Below are 27,301 nucleotides of genomic sequence, written 5' to 3' on the forward strand. Positions count from 1 at the left end.
ATGAGGTGCTGTGTAGTCCTTGTTGTGTTGCTCAGTCTGGTGTTCTTTTCGAAAGGTAAGAAACACTATCTTCTGTTTTGGGATTTATCAGGGCAGTGTCCTGGGTTCAGCTATTCTGTGGCAGTGAATATGTTGCTTAGTACTTTCAGCAGCCACTGAGGAGCTGGAGATCAGTGGCGCTACAAAATTCAACATGCCTAGATTTTGATTAATTAGCAACAAAAAATTTCACTGCAAGCCAACAGTTTTCCTTGTTCACAGAGCAATGCCAAATCAGCAGTGCTTGTGATTAACCTAATTTAGGCCATTCTGAGAGCAGGTTACAGGACATGCACACTAAACCCAGGTAATTCAAGCTCTATTACCGTCACAACAAAAGGTGCAACTGTTCCACCCCAGTACCCAGTGGAAGGAGTGCTGCCACTGGCCTTCTGGCCAAGGGCTCCTAAAGCAATCAGCCTGGAAAACAGCACTACTGCCTTTCACTCCCTCCTATTGAAATTAATCATCACCACCAACTTGGGTGGCAGAGGGTTGCACCATGGTCCATTTGAACTGAAGAGCAGGTGTAATTTCTTAATCTGTTTTTCCTGGCATTGAGATAAACTTGGTCATTGTGGGCCAGAGCACAAACTTGCCTGTCTCTGATATTCAGTGACAGATACAAGGGAGCAAAGGCATTAGCAGAAGTAGAGTTAAGGCTTTTATATGAAAAGTTTTGTGGTGACTTGAAGCTGTGGGAGGTCAGGAACTGTCAGCTCATACAGAAATAAAGCTACAGAAATATGAGCCAAATTAAGACCTTCTCTGATGCTATTAAGCTTGCAACTGGTGACAGATGGTTGTGGGTCTTTGACTACGTGAGTGAACATATGTATAACAACTACAACATGCTACAGACCAATTTTTGCCTATAAATTATAAGCATGTAAGTCCTCAAGACTGTCAGTTGTTTTTCTGATTAGAGGATTGTGGGTAACATCATGATGTGAAAAATCTTGACCTGAGAGCAAGTGAAAGCAATGTAAGTCCTTCGCTTACTTGAACAGACTTTGCATCAGGATGGGCCTGCTCAAAACCTTTTTTCATTCTAAGCAAACATTGTAAAAGCTTTGCAGGATGTATCTGTTTGAATAGTACTGGCAAAGGCCCTGCCCTTTTCTGTAGCCAGATGTCTCTCTTATTCCATATCTTTATCTCCATAGTAAAGGCATAAGTCTCTTAACACAGAAGGTTGGGTCTAGCAGATAGAGCCATAAAATAACCACCTTTGCTCAGGTTATCTTTGATAAGCTGGTAAGCAAGGTTCAGTTGCAGCTCATGTGCTCTGTGATCAGCACAGATACGATTCTTCCCAAGTCCAAATGATACTCATGGACAACTTAGCCAGAGTCTCTACAAGGCTAACAGTTCTAGACTAAGAATTAGCTCAGTAAAAGCTTACTGCCCCAAGATCCTGAAACAGGATCTTGAGATCTAGACTGAGAAGGCAGTGTAAACAATGCTCCAAAACCATAGTCTGTGGACAGCATAGATTCATATTATCCTCTCTGTAGGAAAAAAGTACAGTCCTTTTTCATTGACTGAGGAACAAATAATGCTGCCTATAAAACTGTCCTGGGTTCAGGTAGGAGTGTCCTCACTCAGTGACCAGGGGAGGCAGAAAACTTGTCAAAAAACTGTCATTGGTGTTTGTCCTTTACCTAGAGGAGACAAATGGCTTGTTTACTTCAGGCTTTGTCTTTTTGATGTGCATTTTCTATGTCAGCTTTATTGATCAGAAGAAAGGAGTTTAAAAAATTTGCCTCACTTTGGATTTTCAAAGCCCTACAAAGCTCTTGAAAAGTGGAGTCTATTTTTCAAATGCCTATTAAGATTTCAATCCTTTTTTAATATATCTGCTATAAGAGTGAATTAGTGCCAAGGATTTTAGCCACAAATACATTAACCTTCCAGCTGCATGATGTTAATGCCTCAGATTAAATTATGATTGCAGTGGCATTAACTCAGAGTAAATATGTTTATTCCTAACTCATGTATTAACTTATTCAGAGTAAATGTGATACAAACTGGCCATTTGTCAGCCTTTATCTGCAAGGCTGGTTTGGTAAGTTTCTCGAGAAAAAAAATTTCTAGACAAAAAGAAAAAAACAAACAAACAAAAAAACAACACCCAAAACATTCCTTGTACCAAGAGTTAAGAATGACACAGTTTGAATATAAAATAAACAACCTAAATGAAGTAGACACTTTGGAAAAGTAAACATAGTAATAGGTATAGCTGAAACTATAAGGTGAGGAAAATTTTCATCAGCTATTGTCCGGTATAAGACAGGTTTCTCTTTATGCAGAAAGAATTATAACAAGGATGGAAAGAATGATGAAAAACACTGTATTTAACTGCCGTAGTGGCATGGAAGTGTAGTCCTGGAAAGAGGATTTGAGACCACTGATTATATTTTAGCAAAATATGCATTCTCTGAATAAAAATACTCTGCTTTCAATGTCCACTTGAATTGTTACACCATAGGAGAAGGTGATAGAAAATGTGATCATTACTACTGCTCTGAAAGAGTCCATATATTATTTTAAAGGATGTTTCTACTGAGAGCATCTTTCAAGCTTTAAAAAAGCTATATATGTGTGTCTTGCAGTAAAAGTACTTTTTGTGGATTAATCTGAGGTCTAGAGCAAAATCTGAAAACTCACTGTGAACATGTTAACAGTGGAGTGCAATATCATGTAAAGCTAATGAAATGCAGTGGAAGCAATGAAGATGCATGATGGTAAAATAACTGGCTGTTGTAGGGATGATAAAAGTAAATTGATATAGTAGGAGAAAGGGGCAATACTGGCACAAGGTCAGAGCACAGCTACTTATGCTCTCAGGCTGGAGCATATGAACTGTGAGAGGGATCACATGAAAATGCTCTGACATCCAGCTATGGATGCATGGTAAGGCATTCAGAAGGCAAAGGCAGAATCCCTGCATGGAGATATGCAAGGGATGCAAGAGATATGCAAGGAAGCAGGACAAAATCACCCAGAGGAGAAAGGCAGAAAGAGTAAAAAACTTCAATAACTAGGAAGGAAATGCCAGGGTATGGAAGGAAAGCTTCAAGTTAAAAAAATGACACCAAAGAGGTATGAGGGCTGGGCACAGACCAAAGGCACGCCAGGATTTGGCAGCTAAACCATGTACAACCCAGCTCACTGTTTATGAAGCACACGCCGTTACCCCAGTTTCCCAACACAAAACACTGATCAGTGCTCCCATCTCCTTTGCTCTTCACCAGGAAGCACTACACCTCTTGAGACAACACCATCAACAACACAAGGAAGTACAGGTAAGGATCAAAACTGCTCCGTGAGCCCCTTCCCAAGGCAGGATTAGAGTGAGCCAGTCCAAGGGAGCAATACAGTCCACACAGACAGGGACACGTTCCCCTGACTGGGTTTCCCCAAGATCCTCTCCCGGGGAGACAAAAGTGGCCTGGGTCAATGCTGCAAATCCTCCTCAGCTGTTCCTCTTTCCTCACTGACCTTTGGTGCCAGGTGAAAGTGTTGCAGAAGATTTTCAGTGGCTGCTCCTTTCCTGCCTCGTGTCTTTGCTTCATGCACCAGTCCCAGGTGCAGTAGGCTCCAGCAGACGAGGTGCACAGAGCAAGGCCTAGACTCGTCCTTGCAGGGAGTTGTTATTGGGGCTTTTTTAAGCATGGAAATAGAGGAAAACACCAGCATGAAGCTGAGTGTGCACGGCCATGTCAGGGGATGATGGAGCATCCCCTGCCAGGGATGCTCCATACCTGGTTAAGCTGCGTGTGCCAGTGTTTTGCTGGGTGCCACAAGCAGGTGGGTCTGGCATCCTACTGGGTCACCGTGAGAGAAGAATCTTTTCCATGACTGTTCTCATGTTTTACTTCACTGCAGACATGGACAGGTGCATCCCTCCTGCTAATACCCCAGTTTCCCATCAGACCGGACTGCTGACCCCAGAGGTACCTCAGTTTCCCAACACAAAACGCTGATCAGTGCGCCTTTCTCCTTTTCTATTCTTCAGGAAATGATATAGATCCTGAGACGACACCATTAACAGATCAAGGAAGTGGAGGTAAGGATCAAAATTGCTCAGTGAGCCCCTTCCAAGGGCAGGGTTAGAGTGAGCCTGTCCAAGGGAGTTCTACAATCTCCAGAGACAGGAACACATTCCCCTGAGTGGTTTTGCCCAGGTTGTTCTCTCAGGAGAGACGAATGTGCCTGGGTCAATGCTGCAAATCCTCCTCAGCTGTTCCTCTTTCCCCACTGACCTTTGGTGCCAGGTGAAAGTGTTGCAGAAGATTTTCAGTGGCTGCTCCTTTCCTGCCTCGTGTCTTTGCTTCATGCACCAGTCCCAGGTGCAGTAGGCTCCAGCAGACGAGGTGCACAGAGCAAGGCCAAGACTCGTCCTTGCAGGGAGTTGCTACTGGGGCTTTTTGGAGCATGGAAATAGGGGAAAACAGCAGCATGAGGCTGAGTGTAAGAAGCAGCTTCCCCTTTTTTCACACAAATGATCCTGGGGAGAAGGACACCAAGGGGAGGAGAGGCTGCACTGGATACCTGCATCCTGATGGCACCACTCAACCTGCTCTGGCAGTTGGTCCTGGCTGCGGGCTGCAACCCAGGCCAGGTGAAGGGAGCTTTCCTGCATGGAGACACACATATGCTGATGGCTGAGCTGTGTCCAGAGAGTGCAACTGAGCTGGGGCAATACAGTGCCTTTGAAGGCACCAGAGACACATCAGTCTAAATGGGCATCACAGACACCGGGAGGCCACAGGCAGGACAAGGCTACCCAGGGCTTTGGCAGCTCAGCCCCACTCAGGTCTCCCACTTCCCAGCTCAGAGTTTGTGCTGCACACGCCATTACCCCAGAGTTTCCCAACACAAAACGCTGATCAGTGCTCCCATCTCCTTTGCTCTTCAGCAGGAAGCACTACAGCTCTTGAGACAACACCATCAACAACACAAGAAAGTGACGGTAAGGATCAAAATTGCTTGGTGAGCCCCTTCCCAGGGCATGATTGGAGTGACCCAGTCCAAGGGAGTTCTACAATCTCCAGAGACAGGAACACATTCCCCTGACTGGTTTTGCCCAGGTTATTCTCTCAGGGGAGACAAGAGTGGCCTGGGTCAATGCTGCAAATCCTCCCCAGCTGTTCCTCTTTCCCCACTGACCTTTGGTGCCAGGTGAAAGTGTTGCAGAAGATTTTCAGTGGCTGCTCCTTTCCTGCCTCGTGTCTTTGCTTCATGCACCAATCTCAGGTGCAAGAGGCTCCTACAGAGGAGGTGTGCAGGGCAAGGCCAAGTTTGGTCCTTGCGGGGAGTTATTCCTGGTGCTTTTTGGAGCATGGAAATAGGGAAAACACCAGCATGAAGCTGAGTGTGCACGGCCATGTCAGGGGATGATGGAGCATCCCCTGCCAGGGATGCTCCATACCTGGTTAAGCTGCGTGTGCCAGTGTTTTGCTGGGTGCCCCAAGCAGGTGGGTCTGGCATCCTACTGGGTCACTGTGAGGGGAGAATCTTTTCCATGACTGTTCTCATGTTTTACTTCACTGCGGACTTGGACAGGTGCATCCCTCCTGCTAATACCCCAGTTTCCCATCAGACCGGACTGCTGACCCCAGAGGTACCTCAGTTTCCCAACACAAAACACTTATCAGTGCTCCTTTCTCCTTTTCTGTTCTTCAGGAAATGATACAGATCCTGAGACGACAACATTAACAGATCAAGGAAGTACAGGTAAGGATCAAAATTGCTCAGTGAGCCCCTTCCAAGGGCAGGGTTAGAGTGAGCCTGTCCAAGGGAGCAATACAGTCCACGCGGACAGGGACACGTTCCCCTGACTGGGTTTCCCCGAAATCCTCTCCCAGGGGAGACAAAAGTGGCCTGGGTCAATGCTGCAAATCCTCCTCAGCTGTTCCTCTTTCCCCACTGACCTTTGGTGCCAGGTGAAAGTGTTGCAGAAGATTTTCAGTGGCTGCTCCTTTCCTGCCTCGTGTCTTTGCTTCATGCACCAGTCCCAGGTGCAGTAGGCTCCAGCAGACGAGGTGCACAGAGCAAGGCCAAGACTCGTCCTTGCAGGGAGTTGCTACTGGGGCTTTTTGGAGCATGGAAATAGGGCAAAGCAGCTGCATGAGGCTGAGTGTGTTTACAGATCTGTAAAGGGTGGTGTCAGGATGATGGAGCTCGGCTTTTTTCAGTGATATCCAGTGATAGGACAAGGGGCAATGGGTGTAAACTGGAGCATAGGAGGTTCCACGTTAAAAACAGAAAGAACTTCTTTACTGTGAGAGTGACAGAGCACTGGAACAGGTTGCCCAGGGGGGTTGTGGAGTCTCCTATGTTGGAGATATTCAAGGCCCACCTGGACAAGTTCCTGTGTGATGTACTCTAGGTTACCCTACTCTTGCAGGGGGGTTGGACTAGATGATAATTCGAGGTCCTGTCCAACCCTCAGGATTTTGTGATTCTGTGAGTGTAAGGAACAGCTTCCCCTTTTTTCACACAAATGATCCTGGGGAGAAGGACACCAAGGGGAGGAGAGGCTGCACTGGATACCTGCATCCTGATGGTACCACTCAACCTGCTCTGGCAGTTGGTCCTGGCTGCGGGCTGCAACCCAGGCCAGGTGAAGGGAGCTTTCCTGCATGGAGACACACATATGCTGATGGCTGAGCTGTGTCCAGAGAGTGCAACTGAGCTGGGGCAATACAGTGCCTTTGAAGGCACCAGAGACACATCAGTCTAAATGGGCATCACAGACACTGGGAGGCCACAGGCAGGACAAGGCTACCCAGGGCTTTGGCAGCTCAGCCCCACTCAGGTCTCCCACTTCCCAGCTCAGAGTTTGTGCTGCACACGCCATTACCCCAGAGTTTCCCAACACAAAACACTGATCAGTGCTCCCATCTCCTTTGCTCTTCAGCAGGAAACAATACAGCTCTTGAGACAACACCATCAACAACACAAGGAAGTACAGGTAAGGATCAAAATTGCTTTGTGAGCCCCTTCCCAGGGCACGATTGGAGTGACCCAGTCCAAGGGAGTTCTACAAACTCCAGAGACAGGAACACATTCCCCTGACTGGTTTTCCCAGGTTATTCTCTCAGGAGAGACGAATGTGCCTGGGTCAATGCTGCAAATCCTCCCCAGCTGTTCCTCTTTCCCCACTGACCTTTGGTGCCAGGTGAAAGTGTTGCAGAAGATTTTCAGTGGCTGCTCCTTTCCTGCCTCGTGTCTTTGCTTCATGCACCAGTCCCAGGTGCAGTAGGCTCCAGCAGACGAGGTGCACAGAGCAAGGCCAAGACTCGTCCTTGCAGGGAGTTGCTACTGGGGCTTTTTGGAGCATGGAAATAGGGGAAAACAGCAGCATGAGGCTGAGTGTAAGAAGCAGCTTCCCCTTTTTTCACACAAATGATCCTGGGGAGAAGGACACCAAGGGGAGGAGAGGCTGCACTGGATACCTGCATCCTGATGGCACCACTCAACCTGCTCTGGCAGTTGGTCCTGGCTGCGGGCTGCAACCCAGGCCAGGTGAAGGGAGCTTTCCTGCATGGAGACACACATATGCTGATGGCTGAGCTGTGTCCAGAGAGTGCAACTGAGCTGGGGCAATACAGTGCCTTTGAAGGCACCAGAGACACATCAGTCTAAATGGGCATCACAGACACTGGGAGGCCACAGGCAGGACAAGGCTACCCAGGGCTTTGGCAGCTCAGCCCCACTCAGGTCTCCCACTTCCCAGCTCAGAGTTTGTGCTGCACACGCCATTACCCCAGAGTTTCCCAACACAAAACGCTGATCAGTGCTCCCATCTCCTTTGCTCTTCAGCAGGAAGCACTACAGCTCTTGAGACAACACCATCAACAACACAAGAAAGTGACGGTAAGGATCAAAATTGCTTGGTGAGCCCCTTCCCAGGGCATGATTGGAGTGACCCAGTCCAAGGGAGTTCTACAATCTCCAGAGACAGGAACACATTCCCCTGACTGGTTTTGCCCAGGTTATTCTCTCAGGGGAGACAAGAGTGGCCTGGGTCAATGCTGCAAATCCTCCCCAGCTGTTCCTCTTTCCCCACTGACCTTTGGTGCCAGGTGAAAGTGTTGCAGAAGATTTTCAGTGGCTGCTCCTTTCCTGCCTCGTGTCTTTGCTTCATGCACCAATCTCAGGTGCAAGAGGCTCCTACAGAGGAGGTGTGCAGGGCAAGGCCAAGTTTGGTCCTTGCGGGGAGTTATTCCTGGTGCTTTTTGGAGCATGGAAATAGGGAAAACACCAGCATGAAGCTGAGTGTGCACGGCCATGTCAGGGGATGATGGAGCATCCCCTGCCAGGGATGCTCCATACCTGGTTAAGCTGCGTGTGCCAGTGTTTTGCTGGGTGCCCCAAGCAGGTGGGTCTGGCATCCTACTGGGTCACTGTGAGGGGAGAATCTTTTCCATGACTGTTCTCATGTTTTACTTCACTGCGGACTTGGACAGGTGCATCCCTCCTGCTAATACCCCAGTTTCCCATCAGACCGGACTGCTGACCCCAGAGGTACCTCAGTTTCCCAACACAAAACACTTATCAGTGCTCCTTTCTCCTTTTCTGTTCTTCAGGAAATGATACAGATCCTGAGACGACAACATTAACAGATCAAGGAAGTACAGGTAAGGATCAAAATTGCTCAGTGAGCCCCTTCCAAGGGCAGGGTTAGAGTGAGCCTGTCCAAGGGAGCAATACAGTCCACGCGAACAGGGACACGTTCCCCTGACTGGGTTTCCCCGAAATCCTCTCCCAGGGGAGACAAAAGTGGCCTGGGTCAATGCTGCAAATCCTCCCCAGCTGTTCCTCTTTCCCCACTGACCTTTGGTGCCAGGTGAAAGTGTTGCAGAAGATTTTCAGTGGCTGCTCCTTTCCTGCCTCGTGTCTTTGCTTCATGCACCAGTCCCAGGTGCAGTAGGCTCCAGCAGACGAGGTGCACAGAGCAAGGCCAAGACTCGTCTTTGCAGGGAGTTGCTACTGGGGCTTTTTGGAGCATGGAAATAGGGGAAAACAGCAGCATGAGGCTGAGTGTAAGAAGCAGCTTCCCCTTTTTTCACACAAATGATCCTGGGGAGGAGGACACCAAGGGGAGGAGAGGCTGCACTGGATACCTGCATCCTGATGGCACCACTCAACCTGCTCTGGCAGTTGGTCCTGGCTGCGGGCTGCAACCCAGGCCAGGTGAAGGGAGCTTTCCTGCATGGAGACACACATATGCTGATGGCTGAGCTGTGTCCAGAGAGTGCAACTGAGCTGGGGCAATACAGTGCCTTTGAAGGCACCAGAGACACATCAGTCTAAATGGGCATCACAGACACCGGGAGGCCACAGGCAGGACAAGGCTACCCAGGGCTTTGGCAGCTCAGCCCCACTCAGGTCTCCCACTTCCCAGCTCAGAGTTTGTGCTGCACACGCCATTACCCCAGAGTTTCCCAACACAAAACGCTGATCAGTGCTCCCATCTCCTTTGCTCTTCAGCAGGAAGCACTACAGCTCTTGAGACAACACCATCAACAACACAAGAAAGTGACGGTAAGGATCAAAATTGCTTGGTGAGCCCCTTCCCAGGGCATGATTGGAGTGACCCAGTCCAAGGGAGTTCTACAATCTCCAGAGACAGGAACACATTCCCCTGACTGGTTTTGCCCAGGTTATTCTCTCAGGGGAGACAAGAGTGGCCTGGGTCAATGCTGCAAATCCTCCCCAGCTGTTCCTCTTTCCCCACTGACCTTTGGTGCCAGGTGAAAGTGTTGCAGAAGATTTTCAGTGGCTGCTCCTTTCCTGCCTCGTGTCTTTGCTTCATGCACCAATCTCAGGTGCAAGAGGCTCCTACAGAGGAGGTGTGCAGGGCAAGGCCAAGTTTGGTCCTTGCAGGGAGTTATTCCTGGTGCTTTTTGGAGCATGGAAATAGGGAAAACACCAACATGAGACTGCGGGTGAGCAGCCATGTCAGGGGATGTTACTCGACTAAGCTGTGTGTGCCAGTGTTTTGCTGGATGTCCTATGTTGGTGGGTCATACCTTTTTTGTGGTCGTTGTGAGGACTGGAAGCTTTCTCAGAGCTCCTCTCAGCTTGTCCTCTACAGTTATCTCGGATTAGCATGTCCCTCCTGCTACGAACCCCTGCTCCATTGTGCCTGCCTGCTCTCTGCCAAGTTAACCCCAGATTTTCGCAACACAAATCACTAGCCAGTGCTCCCATCTCCTTTTCATGAGCAAATAACGACACAATTGCTGAGGCAGTGGCATCGACAACCCCAGGAAGTGAAGGTAAGGAGCCAAAACGACCAGTCATCCCCTTCTGAGGGCAGGATTGCAGTGACCCAGTCCCAGGGAGCACTACAGTCTCCACAACATTTGGATAAATTTCAGTTATTTTTAAGCTAATGAATTATGTATACTGCTGAAATACATCGTTTAAGATCTTTACATAGTATGTAATTACTTAGAAATATTGTGATTGTATTTTAGGCAAAGACTGTATTGTATGAAAAATAAATTTAAAAGTTTGACATTATTTCAATGTCCTTTTGCTTGCTAAATCTCTCCTTGTGTATTTGCTTATCTCATATTTCTATGAGTTTGCTGCATCTTATTTCTGTGCATGTTTCTAGGATAGGCTCTCTCAGGTTTATTTTCAAGGAAGATTTAACTAGACATTTTCCTGTAGTGTTACTGATCTTCTAAGTCTTTAAGAGGACCTAGTTTGGCTCATGACAGACGCATGAGCTACAGGATGCTCCAGGTACAGTTAAGATGCTGTGAGGGTGGAAACAAGAACCTTGCCCTAATCTTGGGTAGCAATGACTAACTTGACACTGGGGGAGAAGGAGAGATACGCAGAGACTTCGGAACTTTCAGACAAAGAAAATTTGCTGGGAGAGGGCAAATCAAATGGAAAGAGAGGTTGCCAGGGAAAAGATATCACAGGCAGACATGCAGGGTAAATCACACTGAGCAACAGGTTGCAGGAAATGAGGGCAAGGCACTGACTAGAGTGCAGGGCAAGGTGGAAGCAGATCCAGGAAAGGTTTGGAGGCATCATACCATGCTGTGTTCAGTAGCCTCAGTGTAACAGGACGCTAACACGGCTGACATACTATTTTCCAATTTCCAGGAACGAACCCAACATCATCTTCAGCAACAACACCAGCAAGTAAGTAAAAGGCAGCAATCAGTACAAATCTGTGAAGTTTAACTGCCGAAGAAGTATGGTATAGTGGCCAGTTAATATAATTAGTTATATGACAGTTATAAGCCCTGCAACAAATGTCTTAGCAGCATACTCTGGTATCTATTTAGGTATGCATATTATGATGATTAATTTAGGAAATTTCATTTTATGAATGTGTCTAAAGGGAAGGACACGACCACGACACTATATTTTAACAAGGCAAATGCATGCCAGCACACAAAGACACACACGCCACTGTAGTCTGCCTTTTTCTCTTAGTCACTGATTTTGGCAACCCTTGATATACTTTTTTTGGGGCTTTGTAGTATTAAGTAGAGCTAAATGGTGAATGCTTAGTATGAGAGGTAATGAATTTCAGCCTTATTCTATGTCCTCACTGTGGTATCCTGATGGATTGTGTATAGAAAATGCTTAGTATACAGACACCAAGCATCCAGAACATAGCCATGTGCTCTTTAATCGCACCTATACTCTATAAAAATATTCCTGGTAATTTCCTTTAGTAGAAGTAGATATGAACCCTTTCATGTATGGTCTGCTTTGTATATGAGCTGGCTATTGCAATTTCATAGATATCCTGGTATTTTTCATCCCTGTAGCAACAGACTTCTGCAACCCAGACCCTTGTGGAAAAAAAATGGCTAAATGTGTTGCTTTAAATAGCAATTATACCTGCCAGTGCCAATATGGATTTTACTACAGCAATGAGAATTGTCATACAGGTGAGTTGCAGAAGGGCAATCTATATTTTTATTTACTTCACAGATAACTGCTCAGGTGAATTTTATTTCCCATATCCTTTGTTCTCATGTTGTGATTGAAAATGTAATCAGTCTGGGAAAGTGCTGAATGATGCCTTGCTTTGCAGACAGCCACTGCTACAATGACCTAGATTGTTATCTCACAAAACTGTAAGAGCCAAAGAGGTTATGTGGTAAGAAAAAAAGGCAAGTCCTCCATTAGGACTGCTGGAGATTAAAATGAGTGAAAAGCAGGGGAAAATGAAAGTATAAACCTGACATCAAATATTAATGGCTAGGGTTTAAAAAATACCCAAACCCGTGAAGACTTCTCTGAATAACTGGCTTGATTTTCTCTATTGCTAAACACTCACCACAGTTGTGTTGAAATGCATCTCTGCTCTAAGATGCTGCCGAAGGCCAAGCGAATGAGCAAACAGGGCTTCTCATTTAAGTGCCAGCAAGACAGATTGTCAGAGTGACTTGGAAGCCTAAAGAAGCATTTACGCACCAAATTGCTTTCTCAGATATGGCGAATCACATTAGCTGCTTAGTGGCTGCAAATTTGAAGTTCTTAGTGTGGGTATTTTCTCACTAAATGCTATAACACCTTTTGTTAGCTCCAGGTCATGCTTACAGTTTAACATTATTCATAGTCCGTCCAGTCTGGCTGAGTACAGGCTCCTTCCTGCTTCCCAGATAGTCAGAGTACATCCCCCATTGTGGCTTCATTGATTGAGCAAACATTTGTCCACTAGTAATTCCTTCAGTATATGAAAAATAACACTGATTGATTTCTGCATTGTATTTCCCCATCTCTGAAGACTGGAGAACTCTAAGGTGAACCCAACTTGCTTGTATGCTTTGTGTTTAATTAATATTCTATGTTCTCATTCCAGGGAAAATATTCCCAGGTGTCATTACACTGACAGGATCTTACAGTAGCAGTGTACAAATTGTAAATTCTCTGGAATATGAAGAGTTGTTCAAAAATATAACAATGTTGGTGAGTAGTGATGTTTGGGGATTTTTTTTCTGTGTATGTAATACACCCTGAATGTCATGCATACAGTGGGGATACATGCTGTCTGTAGCATCGAGACTAGAATTTCTTACCTGAGAAATATATTTCTTTCAAAGAATGCTTCACACTATTTTAGAGCTATTCATGAATTGAGTATTCATGAATTCTTGAATTTTGCCCTCAGATTAGTACATGCATGGCTCTTGATTAAATGAAGATATGTACCTGAAATAAGTAAGATCTGCATTTTAAGCGCCACTTCTATTCTGGGAAGTTCTCACATAAATTGCTCTATATCTTTCACTATTCCTGCTCCAGAAACGATGGGGCTGAGCAAAACTTTGCTGTGCATTTAGTTTCTGATCTCAGCTGTTTATTGAGGGCTCAGTAATATTCAGTGGTATGAGTAAAAATGAACTTCTGTTAAAAAAAACCCAATAATTGTTTCCACACAGCACAGACTTTTCAGAATGGCTGTCCATCTGTGTCTAAATACCCAAATAATAAACCTTTTCCATAAGCTTACCAGTATTAGAATCTTAATGCTATTAGTGAAATGGACATTATAAATTTTGAGCATTCTATCTTTATAGATAAAGTCTGGTAATGCATTTCCTGGGTAAATTTATATTGCCACATTGAAACCAGTAGATTTATTTATGGGAGTAAGAAAGAAGAGGCATTCAACTTTACCAGACAGCTGCTCAAAAAATATTCACCAATTATTAATCACAATTCATTAAAAATGATTATCAAATTCTTCATGATATTCTATTGCTTGCTATGAATATTTTATCAGGAAGCAACCAAAAATTGTCCCTCCAGAATGTTAAAATAATATTTTCATCATCCTTTTTGTTCAACATTTTTTCATTACATTGATACAGAAGTGCATTATCTGCAGCACTAGAATAGGTATGTAATAGTATGCAAAAGTGAAAATAGCATTTGGAAAAAAAATTTTCTTTTATTAAAAAGAAGGATAATTTATCTTTCATTTCAGTTGGCTTAGATATCTTATTATTTTCTCACTGTGCCTTCTGCTTGTGTGGCAGTTGAAGGCAGCTGCTACACAAGTTGTTGGACCAGTTGCTCCCTGCTTCCCACAGGATGAGGTAGAACAGTGACTTGTCTACTGACCCTATCCAACCCCCAGTGATTTCATCAGTGCCATGCTTCTCCCCTGATCACGATCAACCCCTGATGATCCCACTTCAGTACATCTAGGGACACATGGCATCCGTAAGGATGTCTACTTCTCCCTGTTCCCTTTACTTATTTGTAGGTTGGTATCACAGATATACTCCCTTGCAGAGCCATTACTTAAAAGGGTATCTGTAGCTATCCAGCCAGTCAATTCTAATGCACTGCCTGACATTCATCCAACTCATGTCTGTTCATCCTTCAGCTGCTCTCCAGTATTTCCTGTTCTGCATCAACACCCCACTGCACCTTTTCTGCTATACTTTGTACAGTGGATGTTACAGATCAGCTTGCTTTATTTATAATGATACTATCATGCTCCGGATTCAAACTTTAGAGCTGAAGCCCAAGTGGTTTATGTGATTTTGGTCTATGTTTCTGCTTGCCTTTAACTCCAATTCATTTACTGTTCTTACAGTTTAAGGATGCTTTCAAACATTTAGATGGCTTTGCAGAGACTGTCATTGTGGAAATTCAGTAAGTTTGGTTTTAGCACACTTAGCTTCCTACACACCCTATTTTAATCTGTTTTCCACGGAGTACCTAGTTCAAGAAAGAATATGAGTTCAGTTCAGTATGCCTCCTGTTCTTTTTGTAGTTTTAAAGTTTCTGAGATGCTAGCCCCATTTTTACCTCATGGATTTCCAATATGTCTATGAAGTGGGCTGGCTGAAACAGCTCAGCAGCGGATGTTCCACTTTTAGCACACTGGGTATTGCACTATGCTATAACTAGCACTCCCTGTGATATCTAACATGGCTTTGCAATTGTGACACTTAAGTGAACAGGCCCAACTTGGAGTCCTGATTTAACTGAAGAAATACCCTCATTATAGAAGGCCATTGCATCTCATTGTGCATTTGATGCTCTCCAGCTGAACCCAATCCAGCTAGCATCTACCTACATTTTGGGATGAAAGAAGCTAGGGGAGAAAAGAAGTTTTGGCAGAAGTCTTCTCTTGTGTTTGCATGTAGCTTGCTATCCATACGGTTAATATAAGACTTTAAAATGGTGTTATCTGTACTTTTCAGACTGATTCAGAGAGAAAGTAGAGCTTCTTCTGCAGTTAATGTAACAGTGACAAACCTGTTTAAGGACAACTCAGATGTAACCGATATAATGGTTACTTATGCAATAAATAATGAAACAGGAAAATTGGGCTATGTGTACACAGGTATGTTAATTTTTTACTGTGAAATAAATAATGAGCAGAAACAGAGATTCCTATCTTCAAAGCTGGTTAGAACATTTCAGTGTGCTCATCAAAGCTCATCAGGGCATAAGCCTTGTTGATTTTAAGGAGACGAATATTCAATCTTATGTAATCTTGAAGGCTCAACCATTCAGTGCTGGGCTTTTTTGTCTTGTTAAGCCTTTCTACTTCCTGTATAAAGAAAAAAATGAAAGTACTCATTCCCAAGTTGCATGTTGATTTTAACCTGCTGAGTGTTAAGTGGCTGGAAAAATCAGGACTAAACCTATACAAGTATTGTGCTTCTGAGAATAAGCCAGTTTTATTGGCAAAATAGGATGAAACTCTCTTTAGATTACTTCTTCCATAATTAGCTATGGTAATTGAAGTGAAGCCTCACTGATTAGCTACAGAACTAAGTGATTCATAGCTCTAAACCTGTGAAGTTGTACCTAACTAAAAGTTAAATACTTGGAGGATGATTTTCTAAATTAAATAATGTTTTTTTTATTTTTATTTTTCTAATATAATCATATTTTGAAATCAGCTTTTGTGAAAGGCTCAGCTAATAATTAAAGAAGTCAATTTCCTGGGTTATAGCCTGAGTTTGGTCGCTAAAGGTGACTGCATCCACTTCAACCATGAAATTTCCTATGAGCTGATCCTAAAGTTGAGAGGGAAATAGAAAAAAAAAAAGGCACCAGGACAATCACATCCCTCCAATGTATTCCATCCACTGAGGTTTGTTAACCATTCCCACCACTGGGACATGGATCTAAATAGCAACATGTTGTGCAAACAGCATAATAATATTGATAATGAAATGAGCTTCATGCCCATAAATACTCGTATCTATGTAGAACTGCACAGGATATGGACTCACAGTTCAGTTGTAGAAAGATAAGTGCTGTTTTTTTTCTACAGCTGATTTAAGGTAAGTCGGAAAGTCAGAGTACAGAATATAAACTTACAGGTAGAATTTCCTGTGTGGTGGACTTGGAGATCTGAAGGTTTAGAGGCAGTTGTAGAATGCTGAAAAACAGAAGGTCAAAAGATGTGGTAGAAACAGGACCTTAACTTGTAAAGAGCTAAGGAAAAGGCTGGTCCAAATATCTGCAATACTGATGTCCCCAAAAAAGAACTTGCAGTTGGTGTTTTTTTCAGACTTACTAAATAATTGGTTTATGCTTTACTGAGCAAGTGCCCTCCTTTCTGTGAAATCATACTAATAGTGATCAGGTTTGCTTCCTGACTGTTTCTCTTTTAAAGTTGCATCATACTGTGCTGCTTTTAAATGTGATACTCAAACCACACACTGCAAAGAAGCTATGTATCCAGAATGCTTATGCCTAGATGATTTTGCAAAGACAGACTGGGATGAACTTTCTTGTTCAGGTAAGAACCTGGCTACTTTATCTATCCCTGGAAGGATGACCTTGTTATTCCCTGTCTCAGTTCCTTTTTGAAAAGGCAAATGTGCTAACCTCTAAAAATCAGAGAAAGTTTGTCTTATCAAGAAAACCATACAAACACATTCTCGTGTTTCACTTTAAACACATCCATAATTCTGTTCTAGTAGAATAAAATACTAAAGCCTGATAAAATTATCACTGAAACCAGGGAGTAGGCAACTCATTAAATGTATTCTTAAACTCTTGGTAGGAATCAAAAGTTAAATAGGTAAAGGATGGAAAAATGCCACATCCCTGGCAGTGTTCAAGGCGAGGTGGGATGGAGCTTTGAGCAACTTCGTCTAGTGGGAGGTTTCCCAGCCAGTGGCAGGGGGATTAGATAATCTTTAAGGTCTCTTTCAACCCAAACCACTCTATGATCTTAAATTGAATTATTTAAATTGAATCCAATATTTACAGCCTTCTCTGACAGGACACATTTTGGGAATAAATTCTAGGCATTACATGGAGGCAGCTGTGGGGACTCTGACAGAGCTGGAACTCTCACAATTGACTACAGGATCGCTTAAAGCTCTGTCCTTTTTTTGTAGTTATAAAACGGACACCCCCTTGTCATGGGGAAAGAGCTTGACTCTTCTCCTGAAGTACTTTGGCAACATATTAAAAATAGCATCCTGCAATCCTCTGTAGAATGCTTTGGGTTCTCCTTAAAGAAAAATAAAGTCTGGTTTGACAATAACAATCAGGAGGTCCAGGAACTGCTGACAAAGAAGAGATCTGCCCATCAAGCACACCTCGCTCAGCCACTTTGCCATGTAAGAAAAGCAGCCAATACTTCAAGACATCCAGAATAAGTGGTGGCTCAACCTAGCAGAAAAGACTCAATGGTGCACAGATTTGGGTGACCGCAGAGGATTCTATGAGGCTTTGAAAGCAGTGTATGGACCCACATACCAGGTTCAAAGCCCTTACTTAGTGCAGATAACCAAACATTTCTTACAGATAAAATATCCATCCTGAATCGTTGGTCTGAACATTTTCAAACACTTTAGTGCTAATCGTGTAGTCCAAGACAAAGGAATCCAGTACATTTTACAACATCCAGTAAAAAATGAATTGGATATGGCCCCTACTATGGAAGAGACTCTTAAGGCTATACAGCAGGTGAAAACTGGCAAGGCAGCTGGAGTTGACGGAATCCCACCTGAAATCTGGAAGTACGGAGGCCAACCGCTTCATGTTAAATTTCACAAGCTAGTTGTGCGCTGTTGGGAACAAGGTAAATTACCATCAGATTTTTGTGATGCAATCATCATCACTCTGTATAAGAAAAAAGGTGTAAAGTCAGGCTGCTCAAGTTATCAAGGTATAACTCTGCTCTCCATTGCTGGAAAAATTCTTGCAAGAACACTACTGAACAGATTAGTACCCACTATCACAGAAGGACTTCTACCTGAAAGTCAGTGTGGTTTCAGATCTGATAGAAGTACCACAGACATAGTATTTGTTCTCAGACAACTGTAAGAAAAGTGTAGAGAACAGAATAAGGGGCTCTATGTAACATTTGTTGACCTCACCAAAGCTTTTGACACTGCAAGTAGAAAAGGCCTGTGGCTGATCTTGGAACGATTAGGTCGTCCCCCAGGTTCCTCAAAATGATTATTCTGTTACATGAGGATCAGCAAGGCCAAGTCAGATATGGTGATGCACTTTCTGAACCCTTCCCAATAACCAATGAGGTGAAACAAAGTTGCATTCTTGCACTAACTTTATTCACAGTCTTCTTCAGCATGATGCTTCAAAGAGCTATGGTAGACCTTGACAAACAAAACAGCTTTTATATTCGATATCATGCTGATGGGAGCCTATTCAATCTAAGGCTACTGAGGGCCCACACTAAGACCGTAAATCATCTTGTCCATGAACTGCTTTTTGCTGATGATGCCACCCTTGTTACCCACACAGAAACAGCTCTGCAGTGTTTAACATCTTGCTTTGCGGAGGGATCTGAGCTTTTTGGACTGGAAGTCAGCTTGAAGAAGACAGTAGTTCTCTACCAACCTGCACCACAAGAAGATTACCACCATCCTCACATTACCATTGGCGAGTCAGAGCTTAAGTCAGTTCAGCAGTTCAGCTATCTGGGAAATATTATTTCCTCAGATGCCACGATCGACAAAGAGGTAGACAACAGAATAGCAAAGGACTATAGAGCCTTCAGAAAACTCCATACAAGAGTCTGGTGCAATAAACGCCTGAAGAAAAGTACGAAGATTAGTGTCTATAGAGCCATTGTACTGTCTACTCTTTTATATGGGTCTGAATCATGGGTTATCTACCGCCATCACCTGCAACTCCTTGAACGCTTTCATCAGCGCTGCCTGCATACAATTCTAAACATCCATTGGCCTGACTATGTGTAAAACATTACTGTCCTTGAACAGGCAGGGGTCACCAGTATCGAGGCCATATTGCTGAATTGCAGCTGTGCTGGACAGGGCACGTCTCTAGGATGAAGGATCATCGCCTCCCTAAGATTGTGCTTTACGGTGAGCTTGCCACCGATTGCCGCAAAAGAAGAGCCCCAAAGAAGACATATAAGGACTCCCTGAAACAATACCTTAGTCTTGGCCATATTGACTATCATCAGTGATCCACCTTGGCGCTCAGTTGGGTGACTTGGAGACACACTATACATAATGCCGTTGTCTCCTTTGAGAACACAGGCAAATTTAGTCTCGAGGAGAAAAAGCAATGTAGAAAGAATTGTGCCCCACCTATACCACTATTGTGCTTTCTGCAACTGGATTTGCCTATCCCACACTGGCCTTTTTAGCCATCAGCGCACTTGTAGTAAGCATGAGTAAAACCCTTCCCAAATCTTCATTCGCAAAGTCAAGCTATGATGATCTGTGTTTATGTGGGGTTTTGTGGGAAGAACGATTTATGTGATTTTTAGGAGCTGTTAGTGTTTGGGATTTTATTTACTTGCTTTTTTTGAATCTTTTAATGAGTACTCTGGTCATATTTCTACAGACCTGTGATGTACCCTATTTTTTTTCATGAGAACTAAAATTTTCATGCTACAGAAAAAAAGTCTGAGATATGAGATTTTAGGAAAAACAACAAATGTTGCAAACACTCATGATTAAATCATGAAAGCTGACTGCAATAAAGTCCAGTGAGATGTGGTCCAGTGTAAGCATGGCCTATTGTAGGCCCTTGAGGACCCTAACCTGTCTGAATCTTATCCAGTTTTAGATCAATTGCAATACAACTCATCTGCTGTGACATCAAATTACAGGTCATTGTTGCCTGTGGATGGAGCTATGGTTTTAAACAGAGACCGTTTTCTTTTAATTTTGTGCATTTGTATTTCAGTTTCTGTTCTACACAGGTATAGCCCTAAAAAAGCCATTCTGGTGCTTTGAAGTGCAATAAAGTTGTGTGTGTTTGCACTGCAATTAAAAAAATGGTGGAAGGGGACATTTCTCGAATGTTGAGTTTTTTGGGGCTACCTTCATTTCACTTGGTATTTTTTCCCTCTGAAAATACAGACTGCAGTGAAAACTGTTCTTCAAGACAAAACAAGTACTGTGAAAGAGTAGGAGCGGTTCCAACATGCAAATGCATGGCTAACTTCGAAAAGAAGGATAATAGCTGTGTACCGTGAGTAATCAGTTTTTTCTTGTGTTCCTGTGTTGTAGGCAAAGATAGGTGAAAAGAACATCTAACACAGGGTCACCCTCAATCTTGAAGAACAGGCTGCAGCTACGTGACTCAGAGAGGTGCCTTAGCAGGTGGACAAATGCCCATGATGTCACAAGATAAGGCATTTTAACTGCTCAGCATTAGCTGTTGGTGTGCACTCATAATACCTCAGGGGAAATTCAAGGAGATTCAAAGTCATCTGTGAGCCAGTGAAGAGGATAAGCTATTTTATGCTTATTTTGAGGGTTGCCCACATAAACATGAATTATTCTGATGTGGTTTAACCCCAGCTGGCAAATGTTTTAATAATTAAGATAAAATTAAAAAAAAATTAATGAAAAGGGAGACAATGAGAAGGAAAGAAACCCCCCCCAAAAAAGTGATACATGATACAGTTGCTCACCATGCATTGGGCCATGCTCAGCCTGCCTGTGAGCGATGATCAGTGCTTCCAGCCAACTCCCCCCCCCAGTTTATACACTGAGCATGATGTGCTGTGGTATGGAATACCCCTTGTGCTAGTTTGGGTCAGGTGTCTCAGCTGTGTTCCCTCCTGGCTTCTTGTGCAACTCCTCAATGGCAGAACATGAGAGACTGAAAAGTCCTTGACTTAGGGTCAGTACTACTCAGCAACAACTAAACCATCAGTGTGTTATCAACATTATTCTCAGGCTAAAGCCAAAACAGCACTGCAGCAGCTACTAGGAATAAAATTAACTCTATTCCAGCTGAAACCAAGATATACTGCTTCAGAGTAACTGAGCCATAGGAACTGGTATGCTGAAGCATTTAGTAAGCAACAAGCATTAAGCAAGACTTACTCCAAATCCCTGGGCAGTTTCCACTGACATCAGAGGGAACTCTCTTTCCCAATAACTTTCAGACCTATGTTATTTTGGTTTGATTTTCTCTCTGCAGGAATTTCTGTTAGCTCAGGATCGGAACAGAGCAGTATTGTTTGCTGGTGAAGCTGAATAAATGACTGGTTGTGCTCTGCTCTCATGGATAAGCAGACAGATCTTACTCCCCATACCCATTAATTCAGCTCTTTCTGTAGTTATTGCTGCTACACACTGAACACTTCTTACTGTAAAGTCAATGTATTTTAAATATGAGAAATTAGTAAGGGAAGAAGGTTAAGACCTGCCAGTCCTTATAAACCTTGTATTGATGCTTCTGTTAAAGACAGTGGGTAGGAATTCCAAGTGACTCAGAGATGTAGTGGTTAGTTCTCTGGAGAAATTAGGCCCTCTTGACATTTTTCAGGCTAAGAACCCAAAACTTCGAGTGTGCGGCTCATCAGTCATTCTGAAAATATCAGACTGTTTTACTCTAACAATGAAACGAAGGTATTCAATTTAAATACAGCATTAAAAAGGAGACTGCAACGAACACACCTTGTGGAGAAATTGCTCACCGCAAAGGTGGAATTATGCTATTGTTTTGTGATTATAGAATGGTTTATGTTAGAAAGGACCTTAAAGATCATCTGCTTGATGATACTATCTTTCTTTTCTTTCTCCTTTTTTGTCTCACGTAGCTGTCCAGTGGGCTACTCTGGGGAGGACTGCAAGGACAGTAAGTACAAGAATTTCTGATTTTAAACTATAGCATGGAGAAAACCCTGGTAGTGTTTAATCTGCCTGAGATGTGCCTGTGATGAGGGGTGCCACTATCCCCTATTAGGGTTGCCACCATGCTGTATTGATACCTGGAAGATGTTCGAAAAAAATGAGTGAAATTCCACTGTTGCCTGGAAGTAAAAATCCTCTTGAAATTCACATTCAAGCAGACAGTAGCATTTCCTCTAAGACCTCTGTATTAAGCCCAGTAGTTTTAAGTCTAACAAACACAGGTTATTTAACAGAAAAACATTTAGTCCTAATCTAAAGACATGCAATGCTGAACTCAGCACCAATAGATTTGTTTGTCCTGTAGTTAATTGCTGTTTCTACTAATAAGTCAGTGGATTACTCTCATCTGAAATATTTCTGCTTTAATATCTAGCTACTTGTTCTTGCTTGTTCTTTACGCTGCAAGCACTGCATAGTGTCTAGTACTCTCTACCAGTGAAGAGATGATGATTCTGTGTTATCTCATAATTGTAGCTATATAAAACACCTAATCAGATGGACCTTCCAAAGCTTCCTCCCTTTTCTGAGTCAGTTTTGCAGGTGATTGCTTCAACTTCACCAGTTTCCACCATCATATAGTTTCGGTGAGGACATTATTCATACCTTCTATTGTTTGCATTTGCCTAAACTCAGAACATCTAATACAGTTGAAGGAAGGTTAAAACCCACATAATTATGGTTCTTCACTTCTCACACTTCCTTTGGCTTTATTTGAGCAGAAGGTCTACCTGTGTGGCCCTTTGGAGTCTCACACTGTTCCAATTTTAAATTATCCATGTTTAACATACCTGTTTCCATGGCTATGAGATTTTCAAGGGTTTTCTTCTGGTTTTGCATGAAAGGTTGGAGATTGGTGAATGGTAGTTTTAGTGCAGCACAGTGAATCTTACCAGGTGTAAATGTTTGGAAGGAAAGACACTTTTTTGTCACATAGAACATATTTTTCTAGTGAAATTTTGGGAATTTTAAGACCTTTTTCATAAAACAAATAAAAAAGCTAAGCAGCACAAAATCAACTCATTGTATAATTTAAACACAAATTTTGGACACACTAATAATAAACTTCCTGCCTGCCTGCCTGCTTCCTTCTCTCCTTTCCATCCTTCCCCCTTTCCTCTCTCTCTTCCTCTCTTCATTTCTCTCTCCCTCCTTTCCTCCCCCTGTTCCCCTTTCTTTCCTCTACCACTCCACCTCATAGTAAGATGACAAGGCAAAGATTTAATTTTCAATATTTACCATGAGATTTCAGTGGATGTTTCTTGTTTGGCTTGATGGTTTGTTTTTCTCTTCCCAGGTACAGAACTCATCCTTATAATAGTGGGTACAGTGCTTGGAGCCATAATCCTGAGTTTGCTGATAGCAGTCTCTATTGTTTCAGCAAGGTAGGAGTATTTCTTACAATTGAATAGAAGCTGCATTGCTGCATGTTTGTAGAGAACTAAGCAGAAATTTAGAGAGGGCCATGGCTGTGAATGTGACTGCATGCCTAGCTGAACAGACAAGTTCATTTAAGTTATGTAGCCATTAGAATTTAGTTTTGCCTGTGTGCTCTTCCCAGAAGTATTTATTTCTTTTCTTGCTGTGAAATTAACTGTGAAAGCTTCAGCCAAGTCTTCAAAATATACATCTTAACACATTAATCCTAATCCTGCCCTAGCCAGTACTGATATGGCATCTAGATAAGACTGAAGAAAGATGTTGATATCAGAAAGCTGTGTGACGCAAATTCAGGCCTTCTGCAGCTTTCCCTGCTAGCACTGCAGCTCAAGGCCTGGCATGCCCTGTTCTGTTCAATACAGGTGACATTTCCAGTCAAGAATCTCTAAAGCTTGCTATTCCTGGTGTGCTGGCAAATTCCCAGTTGCAGTTGCACTTCTTCACTTCCCTCCATACAATAAATATAGAAATACTATGTTGCATACCATAAATATAGAATACTCAAGCAGTTCCTCAGTGCTGCCCATGTTAAAGGTGCCTACAGGACTGCCCACAGCAGTATAGCTTGCCAGCAGGTGCACCAGTGTGTGTGTAATGTATGGACTTGTCATCACAGACAATTCAAACGTATCATTTGAGTGTCCAGCTTTAGCTGCAGACATGAGGGCAACTTTTTTTTTTAACTGGGCCTAAGGAATGCCTTATTTCTTCCTCTGAACAGTCAGTTAGAGCTAGTAGTGGTGGAGGAAACCTCTTCACTCTAGGAACCAGTTGAAGGAGGTCAAAGTCTCCCTCTGTTCCTCCTGGTAGGTCAGCCCCATCTGTGATAAGAGATGCCAAACTTTGTACTCTATTGTTGATAACAAGGGTTTTTCAATAGGCATGCTAGAAAAACCTGTTTCAGGTTTCAGAACAGGACTGAACATTCAAATTGAGGTGGAAGTGGACAGTTCAAGAAGTTAGACTTACTCAATAAGTGAGGCATACTAAAAGGTCTTAAAACCTCCCTTGTTCTTTTGTTTCCTCTAAAGAAACAAACACAGGCAAGATCCAGAGCAGAAAAGACTGATAAAGTCAGGATATTCCAACTCAGATACCTATGCTGATAAACAGACCAGGATGTTCCCCCGAGTCCAGACCACTTCTGGCCATGCGAACCCAGGGTATCAGCCAAACAATCCATATGAGATGCATTCAACAAACAGAAGTCAATATGATGATTTGGTAAGTGTTTCACACAGGCCTACAGGAAATGTGTTCCTGAACTGTAACACTGTGGGCTACAGACATGTTTGGAACCTAAACTCTACTCTGTCCATCCTCCCTTGATCTAGAAGGCCAAAGTGGTATGAAGGACCCAACAACTGCAGCTGAAGCTGAAAAAATATCCCTTAATACAGAGATCAACACCATTAAGACCTTTCTAGAGCCCAAGTAGTCATCCTTGAGTCTCAGGAGCAAAGGTTAAAGAAACAGTTTGGCTACCAAGTGGTCTGCTGTGTTCTAGGGCATCCATCTGCATTGACTGAACATGTTCTTCAGCACAGGTGCACATGCAAGCATCACAGGCTCTTTCAACCTGTGCTTCTTTTAAGCCAGTCGTAGTGTCAATAGGTGCTGCAGTGGCACTTCCTAGTTGCAATCTCATGCAAGATTTAGAGTCAGCTTAAATTGGCAGAGCTGCCCAGAGGGTGGGTGCTCTGCCACCCGCTCTGCCACTGCCTATTTCACAGCAAGAGCCTCTACAGTTGCTGCAGCATTGAAAAGGGCTGAAGTGCCATGAAAAACCAAGCACAGCTGTTGCACTGATACAGCCCAGAGGAGTCTGTTCAGCAGAGGTGTGTCATTAGTTGAACTGTGTGTTCTCAAAAAAACCCTGCCTGTTTTATCTTTGAACTCTGCAAGGTTGCTGCTGAGGGAGCAGGAACTTGAGAAGTACTGTGCTGTCATATGATTGATTTGCTGGGTTCTACATGTGTCAAGTGAATGGGAAAAACATTGTCCCATTTTAAATTACATTTTAACTCTACCTCTATGGTGCAAAAATGTACTTCTGTTTCGAGAAGAAAAACTGTTTAATTGTTTTAAATTGTTTTAAATTCAATTTGAGGAATTGAGACCTAAACCATCATGAAACCTGATGTTTTAAAAAAAACCCCACCTTTTAAAAAGCTGCCAATTAAGAGAAGGAAAACATCTATTTACTTAGTTGATTGATCAGATTCACATGGATTTTAGCATTTCTAACTTTCCAAAGATGTCAACTTTTCACTGCTGAAAATCTGCCTGTTTGGTGGTCCTTGAGCACTGGTGTGTCACAGAGGGCTATCATATGCAGTGTGCTACATGCTGAACTATTTTGAGAAAGGAGCTTTCTGACCCAGAATTACTCTTTATTTCTTTCTTTTCTTGTCCAAATTATTTTCAGTATGAAATATCACGGGATCAGGAGGGCTTTAGGATGCAGAGCAAATATTAAGTGACCAGAGCGGTGTAAAGATAGATGACAACCACAGCAATGGGTCAGACCAAATCGTTTCTCAGCCTCTCACCGATGCAGATACTTCAGCACAAGAGACAACAAAATGTACGGCCTCAGCTTCTCTGAAGATTTTCTAAAGTAAAACCCCTGCTTGAAAGAGACCAAGGACAACTCTCTGAAATAAGAGAAAAATGAAGCAGAGAGTAGGAGGAAGACAATGACTTTCACAAGAATTAGAGGGCTCCAGTGAACACCAGCATTCTTTCAGGCCAGTACGATGGCAAGAAAGTGAATGTAGACAAGATACCAGGGGTTTAACTTGCTGTTTTTCAGTTCTTCTAGAAGATGGTCCACGCAATATGTGTGATATTAAAAAATGTCATCACCCTGATCTTTGCCTGAATTTGTGCTCACTCCATTTCAGCTAGAGGGAGCCTGTGTGGCTTTGGGAAGATCAAAACTGTTCTTCATGAGAACCTAACCTTTTTCTCTATACTACATCAGATACAGTCTTTCCCCCTCCTCAAACCCCTAAAATTTCCTATCTGAAAGCATTCTGTGCAGATCTCTGCTGACATGTGTTGTGAGAGACAATGGTACTTGTCTGATCTTTTACATAGCCTTCCTTCCCAATACAATGACAAGAAACAATATCTTCAGACAAATATTATTGTTCTTCATCTTGCACAACCACATTGATTTTACATTCTCAGTTCCTGTGGAAAGTGTTAGCATTTTCTTCTCTTTGTGTTTTCATTGAATGATTTTGTCTGAAGGGCTTTTTTTTCTTTTTTTTTTTTTTAATTTCTTAGACACTCTCAATAAATCTGTAAAAGAATCCACATTTTACCATAATTTACTGAGTATGAATTATCCATTGACTAGTATTAACATTTCTGTGAATATATATATATAATATATATATACACAAATATCTACATACATTTAAAGGTAAGGCTCATTTACAGCATCGCTGAATTCCATGTTATGTTTTGTGTTTTGGTTTTTAACTTTTCCTATTAAAATTTTTCCTATTAAACATTATTGTTTCACAGTACCAAGGCTTTTTTATATTGCTTCCCAGTGGTGTAAGTAGGGTATCTTACAGCTCCAGAGACTGTTTTATGTTACAGCTTGTGCAGGGTTTAGATGCAAGTGTGCACAGACTGGTTTAATCAGCACCCAGCTTTCAGTCAGAGGTTCTGAT

At 42.9% G+C, this 27,301-nt stretch overlaps 1 protein-coding gene across 1 annotated transcript; it reads left to right on the plus strand.

Annotated features, from left to right (window-relative positions):
• On the plus strand, positions 1-26,358 carry MUC13 (mucin 13, cell surface associated). The gene is made up of 19 exons (XM_034061331.1): positions 1-55; positions 3,297-3,347; positions 4,964-5,017; positions 5,731-5,781; positions 6,968-7,021; positions 7,873-7,926; positions 8,640-8,690; positions 9,544-9,597; positions 11,182-11,220; positions 11,859-11,981; positions 12,899-13,005; positions 14,645-14,703; positions 15,258-15,400; positions 16,688-16,813; positions 20,388-20,499; positions 22,082-22,119; positions 23,470-23,557; positions 24,644-24,836; positions 26,041-26,358. The coding sequence occupies exons 1-19, from the start codon at positions 1-3 to the stop codon at positions 26,089-26,091; spliced, it is 1,503 nt and encodes a 500-aa protein (XP_033917222.1). The 3' UTR covers positions 26,092-26,358.
• The last annotated feature ends 943 nt before the right edge of the window (positions 26,359-27,301 follow it).

Source organism: Melopsittacus undulatus, chromosome 4 (assembly GCF_012275295.1).
Source record: "Melopsittacus undulatus isolate bMelUnd1 chromosome 4, bMelUnd1.mat.Z, whole genome shotgun sequence".
In the NCBI taxonomy this organism is placed as follows: Eukaryota; Metazoa; Chordata; class Aves; order Psittaciformes; family Psittaculidae; genus Melopsittacus; species Melopsittacus undulatus.